This window comes from Lupinus angustifolius, chromosome LG20, assembly GCF_001865875.1.
Source record: "Lupinus angustifolius cultivar Tanjil chromosome LG20, LupAngTanjil_v1.0, whole genome shotgun sequence".
NCBI classification, from domain to species: domain Eukaryota; kingdom Viridiplantae; phylum Streptophyta; class Magnoliopsida; order Fabales; family Fabaceae; genus Lupinus; species Lupinus angustifolius.
In genome coordinates, this window is record NC_032028.1 from 6,793,395 (window position 1) to 6,800,349 (window position 6,955).

The 6,955-nt window shown below is 32.5% G+C and overlaps 1 protein-coding gene and 1 non-coding gene across 2 annotated transcripts; both read right to left on the minus strand.

Annotated features, from left to right (window-relative positions):
- Positions 451–3,790, minus strand: LOC109335072 (eukaryotic translation initiation factor 6-2). The gene is made up of 8 exons (XM_019571129.1): positions 3,722–3,790; positions 3,047–3,117; positions 2,845–2,941; positions 2,676–2,761; positions 2,401–2,445; positions 1,856–1,986; positions 968–1,078; positions 451–874 (listed from the first exon to the last, which is right to left on the minus strand). The coding sequence occupies exons 2-8, from the start codon at positions 3,054–3,056 to the stop codon at positions 617–619; spliced, it is 738 nt and encodes a 245-aa protein (XP_019426674.1). The 5' UTR covers positions 3,057–3,117; positions 3,722–3,790; the 3' UTR covers positions 451–616.
- TRNAI-AAU lies at positions 6,658–6,731 on the minus strand. Its single transcript has one exon. It is a non-coding gene; the product is annotated as a tRNA-Ile (tRNA).

Sequence of the window (6,955 nt, forward strand, 5' to 3'; positions counted from 1 at the left end):
GTGCAGATTATGATGGCCTTGGAGCAAAGAGAGAAAAGTACGTGTGCAGAAGCAAAAATGAGTTTTTATCACTTAACATACGCATATAATAATGTCTGTAATATTCTGAACTGTTATATACCCATCAATGGAGTATATAATTTGATACTAAACTTGTACATGAATGAATGTCTTAGGGACCTTTTGTTTTTTTCAATAAATACACACAAAATATATGAACTTAGCTAGCAATATTTTTCTCAAGCATATGACTAGTTGAAAAGCATTAATAAAAGTCATCCCAAATTAACTAAAGACTATATTCATAGTTTTATACCATCATGGGCTCACTATTATTTCTCCTTTGATTTATGCATGACAAACCAATAATTTTCCAATGTTAATTTTTTTACCCAGGCATACATTAATGCAACCCAAAAATTATTTGAAAAAAATATATCACACAACTCATGAAAACTACAACTCTGTCTCAAATTTGTGTTCTCGTATTTTAAAAGACAATATTACCAAAACTGTTTTTTAACAAGGAAAAACGAATAAACTATCATGAAAACTAACATTTTAGAAATAAACAGTACATCATAGTATGAAGATTGAATACAATCACCACCATAACTCAGACATAGCTATCAATGAGTGATTTTCTCATCTCATCCACAATGGCACTAGGCTGGGCTTCCCTCAGCTTGAAAACACTCTCAATCACAGAGAGCTCTGTTGCTGTGGTGTCTGAACCACAAAAGGCTGTCCAGTCATTTACTGTCATGCCGGCCGCTATAACTTCACTGCCGCGATTGACGGTCCCAGCTACCAAAGGAACTTGAAGAAGTGTAGAAAGTTCATCCAAGTCTTCAATGGAAGTATGAGGGTGAACCTGCAACAAGTGTATGATCAAAACTTAAAAGATGGTAAAATAGTGTGGATATCTGAATGGCAAATTTCAAGAGAATATGCATTGTGTACTTACCAAACCACCTCTGTTGGAGAATGCACAGTAACTGCCGACGAGAATATTACCAGCGATAGTCTGCCTGAAGACTTCTACCCCAAGAACATCAGCGATCATTTCTTCAGTTTCCTGAGCAAAAACATTAAGTGAATAGTAGAGTAAGTTAAGAACCATTTAAACAATCCAGAAGATAAATGTTGTTCAATTTAATCCTTTCCAATTTTTTTGGATGGAACAAAGTAGGTCAGGAACGACTCTTTGTCCAAGACATAAGTTCCACTGATACTAGCAAGTGTGTCATACAAGAAAAAACTTGAGTGGACAAACTAGAGTGATGAGGCCTTTAATAAATCTGAATCATCTTACATGACTTTGTTTAATTCCAAACCAGCATTAGTTACATAGCTACATAATTTTCTTGTTTTCCTGGTCATTTTTATTTCTATGCCACCAAAACCAAAGAAAAGTTCAATAACTATTCCATCATGGTTTTTTTTCTGTATGATAAAAGCTGAAGTACATGGATTATATATTAAATACACAACCCCAAAGGCCTGAACCCAAATTTGCACAAATAAAAAGGACTTCAACAGGTCACAGATTACAGGGTGGTCAAATACTCAAATTACCTAGTCTTACCATACATGACAGCAAACTTTTCAATGAAAAATTTCTATTATTATCAGGAAACTATAGAGTTCACATGATTACGGTGAAAGTTGGAAAAAGGATTAAGGTGGCCACGCTCACAATGACAAGCACCAAATGTTCCAATTTGTGCATTTATTTATTCAGCACGCATGTTTAACAAGAAAATATGACTCTCTCCACATCGGCCTCCAGCACTAAACAAGCATGAGAGATTAGCATAGAGAAAAGAGTTATAATCTAAAATTAAGACAATACCCTGTCAAGATCGGTGTGCGTGAGGGCCACATGGTCATTACATGCTATACAATTTCCCAGAGCAGAAAGTCTTTCATCTATGCGCTGAACAACAACTTGATCAGGCAGACTGTTCCTCAAATGCTGAAGTTCTTCAGTAATTGTCATGACAAAACAATAAAGTACCATAAGTCAATATAATGACACGAATAGTACAGAATTCTATACCAAGACAAAGATGAAACATTAAGAATTTTAATATGACATGAACCAACAATCATAACATAGATAAAAGTTGTCTTTTCATTATGAACAAAAAAAGAAATACAAACCAATTACAAAGGTGTTTCAGCATCTATGATCATTAAAATTAGGCTAAATTTAGTTTGACAATGCTATTTAAAAGAAGAGATAAAGTAATTTAGTGATAAAAATAACAGGGTGTATTTTATCTTCATGGTGGAAGGGGAACTAAACACATTTTGACAGGAAATAATGATTGAAATTAAGATAGCATCAATAGTATTAAGAATAAAACAAACATATAACATAAAAACTAAAGTTACCTTGGTCTGTGGTGGTATGTGGCAAGAGAAGACCATTCTTATTTCCTGCAATACAAGAGTAAATTAATAAGGTTCCAGTAACAATAATAAATAAACAGGAGAGACTGATACTACAATCTCCTTGTTTTGCTAAAACAATAACATCTGTTAATGTCACTGACAGAGAAAGGGAGAGGGTGGAACCATCTCTTATTGCTTAACAACCGATAATATCCAAACTCCAAAGCAAGGAATCATACTCAGTAAAAATATAAACATCAAGAAAAAAACTTTACCAACACAAAGACGACCAATAATACGAGTGCCACCAATAGAGGTTTTGACAATAGGGATAACATCTGCTAACTCAGCCTCAAATGTACTGTACCAAAAACACATTAGTTTATTCATCTAGAGAAAAATCCATTAGGAAATTTATTTTCAATAGTAAGAAAATAGTGGAACCTGTAGAAGTTTTCGGAACCTCCAATAGCAACCAAACAATAAGCATTGGTGAGTTTAGAAAACACTCCGACTTCACAAGAGTTCTCAAACTGAAGTCCTGCAAGAAACTCATAACAACTCAGTTCATTATACTATCTAGTAGTTGTGCGAAATAATAACTAATATGAACAAATTCCTTAGAAAATGTACATGTCTAACTTACTAGTTGCCATGAGTGCTAAGACAGAATTCTTTGAGCCAAGTAATGAACTTAATATCTGCAGTAATAGATACCTAATTTGGAAAACAAAAATAAGGAACCATGATTCACGTGGCAATAAATTCTACAAATGATAAGAAGAACCAAATAATTAACTTTTGATTTCTAATGTAGTTAAGGCAAATACTGAAAAGCTTCATTTTGATTTTACTCCATCATTAGTATATGTATCAGTATCAAGCAATGTTCGGCACAAATAGAGTACGAAACAGAACGTTTCACACTATTCCATTTGGTTCTCTACCCTTTTAGTTTGAAAAATGATACACTTTTTAATCATTTTGTGTTGACAGTGTTGTGTTCCATTATTTAAAAAACAAAAACAACATAGAATAGAACTCTGAATAATCTATTATGTCATGTTCTGAGATGTCGATTAAATGGTACCTTAGTCTTAGTCCTAATAAGCTTTCAAAATTGTTGTTGAAATTGTAAGCAACTTGGAACTAGTGAGTGACCAATCAATAAACAAAACAAGTTTCTAAGACTATGACCAAACATCAAACATCGTAACATACATGTTCAAAATTCCTCTATAGATAGGAAAGAGAAGAGTAAAAACAATAAAAAAGATTAAAATTTGAGATTGAAAATAGAGAGAAGAGAAAATTGGGTTACCAGAAAAGAAGAGAGCGGCGGAAGAGGTGAATGAAGCTAAGAAGAGAGGGAGAGCGAAATATGAAAAAGGTTATTCGGTGCTGCTACTTGTATTCTTTTCAGTTTTCCACGCTAGGTGTCATTTTTTGTTATTGGACAAAAATAGCTATGGGCTTTTTCAAAATTTGTTTTGGGTTGTATGGGCTGGCCTGTGAGCCCATTGGGTTCGTTCATGAGTGAGAAAATTAGAAGTACATATCCCACCTGCAATATAGTTGACTACAATCAAGTTATTTTATAATGGAACAAATGCATGAAGAAAATATAATAAGTAGAATTTAGCTATATTTAAATGAAGATGAAGTTACCTATTTATAGGTTTCGAAAAACCTCCTTAAAAACTATATTGATTGTAGTAGAACATGATTTTCTTTCCTTATTATGTACTAAAATCTTTAGTCCATCCATACTTTGAACTCTTGAAAAGGCGATATATAGTTGACCATGGCTAAAAACAAGTCTAGGTAAGTACAACTCAACACTTGCTAAGGACTGACCCTGCGACTTGTTGATAGTCATAACATATGAAACAATCAATGAAAATTGTCTCCTTGTTAATTTGAAAGGCCATGACACTTGTGATGAAGACATACTCATCGTGGTATGTAGAAAGTTTGACCAACATTTTTACTTATCATTACTCTTGCCTCAATGACATGATTTGCCAACCTACTTACAATCATTCATTTCCAATTGCATAATCCCTGAGTTTGATTTATATTTCTCAATAACATTATTGGACTTCATATCTTCAATTTAATTTCGTGATTTGGTAGCCCCGAATTTCTTAATGAGTTTAGAAACTCAGGGATTAAGTCCTTCCAGTGCTTCGCTGTCATTAGTGTCTGAGCTTTCAATGAAATTTGAACTCAGATACTCCCTTTCATCACCTTCATTTAGAAATAAATGTCATTTAGATCATACTAAAAATTATGACTATATAACGAAATGAAATTTGAAAGGTTTACTTGGAATCAATGATAACACATAATCATTTATTTCATCGTCAATCTCAATTGTTGAAGCTAAAATAACTCTACATTGTAGGAACTCCCCATTCAAGTATTCATGTATTAAATTTGGATATGCACTTGAAACTATAGCATGCATATGATCATTATGATTAGTTATTAGAAATTGATTAGGTATATCAATCAATGCATAACTATAATATGGTTCGGACAATTTTCCATCAACTATATCTAAAATCCAATGTGCAAATTGTTTAGTTTGTAAATGATTTATGTTATTGATACTATTTTGTAAGCGTATATTTTTTGTCAATGTCAAAGTTAATATATGGCAATCATGCCAAAGATATGAAGCATTAATTGTTGCATTGATAATGTTTGAACGACTTCCTCTTAGAATGATCGAGAGTATTTGCCTAAAATTACCACAAAAAATAATGACTTTGCCGCCAAAATTGGAATCTATATTTTCTTCTAAGTTCATGATATCATTCAGAGTTTTATCCAAAGCTTCAAAACAAAACTTGTGTGTCATTAGAACTTCATCTTATATGATCAATTTCATTTGTTTTAATAGTTATGCAATTATGTGCATTATTTTCATTTTATTTTTCTAATTTATATATTGAGATATTTAATTGATAACAAGTTTCAATAATCGGAAGCTTCGAAGTACGGATTCGTCAAACACCCTCACGAGTCAGTGTCCGACATATATCCGACATGGATACGCTCGGATTTGCGAAGGATACGAATCCGTAGAATATCCAAAAATTAAAAAATAAAATAAAATAAATAAATATCAAGACACGTATTCGATTCGTTTTTAATAAAATATAGGGTACATGAATTCGTTTCGAGTAAAATATAAGATATATATATTCCTTTTCAATAAAATAAGATAAAATAGATCCGTTTTCATTAAAATATGATAAGATAGATTTGCTATGGAGGGCAATGATTTTCAATTTCCATTATATTTTTTACTTTGTATATTTTGATTTACACTTATAATTTTATCATATTTCTGACACACGTATCCGTATCCGTGCTTGATAGATTGGAAGCAATCCCATATTCTTGAAGGCTTTAGAGGGGTATTGTCTTGCTGCACCACGCACCCTCATTTAAAACCTCATCATATCAATTCCCATCTACACCCAATAATTTAGTACACCGCAAATCATAGAAGAGAAAATAATATTCTTTAATAATTTTATCATCATTGAGATGTTCTTGATTCATGCAATTACTTTGTGGACAAATTTGAGAACATCAAGAAATATGTGGATTTATTGAGAGTGGTTGCACGTTTGGTTGATAATATATATTGGAAGTGCTAAGCCTAATGCAATGCCATCAACACGTGCATTGGAACTAATGGAATCATGTCAAAGGATCGAAAAAATGTGTTTGGTGAAGGACAATGGCTCTTGTTTGAGAAAAAATATTAAGGCAAAAGCAAAGTGTTGAAACTGAGTTAAGTGAGATTTTGGAAGTTCCCTGAGCTTGGTCTATCATTAGATTCAAAAAGTGATTACATTCAATGAAGAAAAAGGGTTCCAGGATCTCTTTCTTGATAGATGAGTTGCAACAGATAGTGAGTGCAACAAGGGAATTGAAGAAGCATATGAAGGGTAAAAAGGAAAACTCAGTCTTGGAATGATGCAACTTTGCTGATAATTATTATGTATTACATATGCTAATATTCTTATGTACTCGGAAAATGACAATGTAAACATGTTATAATCAAATATAAACTAATTAAAACTGAGAATGCTTGAATGTTGGTTGAAGAGAGAAATAAAGGTTTATTCCTTCTAAAGAAGAAAACAAGGAATATTACTTAAGTTACTCCTAAATGCAGTCCAAGTGGGTTCATTAGTGAAAGGTGATTTTATGAATTTATGTAAAATATAAAAAAATTGGCCCATGCAGGTCTCGAACCTGCGACCTTCGCGTTATTAGCACGACGCTCTAACCAACTGAGCTAATGGGCCAGTTGAAATTTTTTAGCCTTAAAATATATAAGTAGGATCCAAAAATTTAAGTGAATGCCCCATCAATTTGAGGCAGTTAATTAATAGATATGAAATAACTTTCAATTGAATCTGTTCATTATAATTTAGCGGATAGACTAATATACGCATCTTTAGCCGATAAACCCATTTTTAATGTATGAATGTAAGATTGGACAATGGTATAATATTTTTAGTTTCATCAC

Coding starts and splice junctions, on each gene's coding strand:
- LOC109335072 (XM_019571129.1), bottom strand. Junction 2,446..2,675: donor TATTGGTCGTCTTTGTGTTG/GTAAAGTTTTTT, acceptor CTTGTATTGCAG/GAAATAAGAATGGTCTTCTC. Junction 1,079..1,855: donor CGCACACCGATCTTGACAGG/GTATTGTCTTAA, acceptor GTTTTTGCTCAG/GAAACTGAAGAAATGATCGC.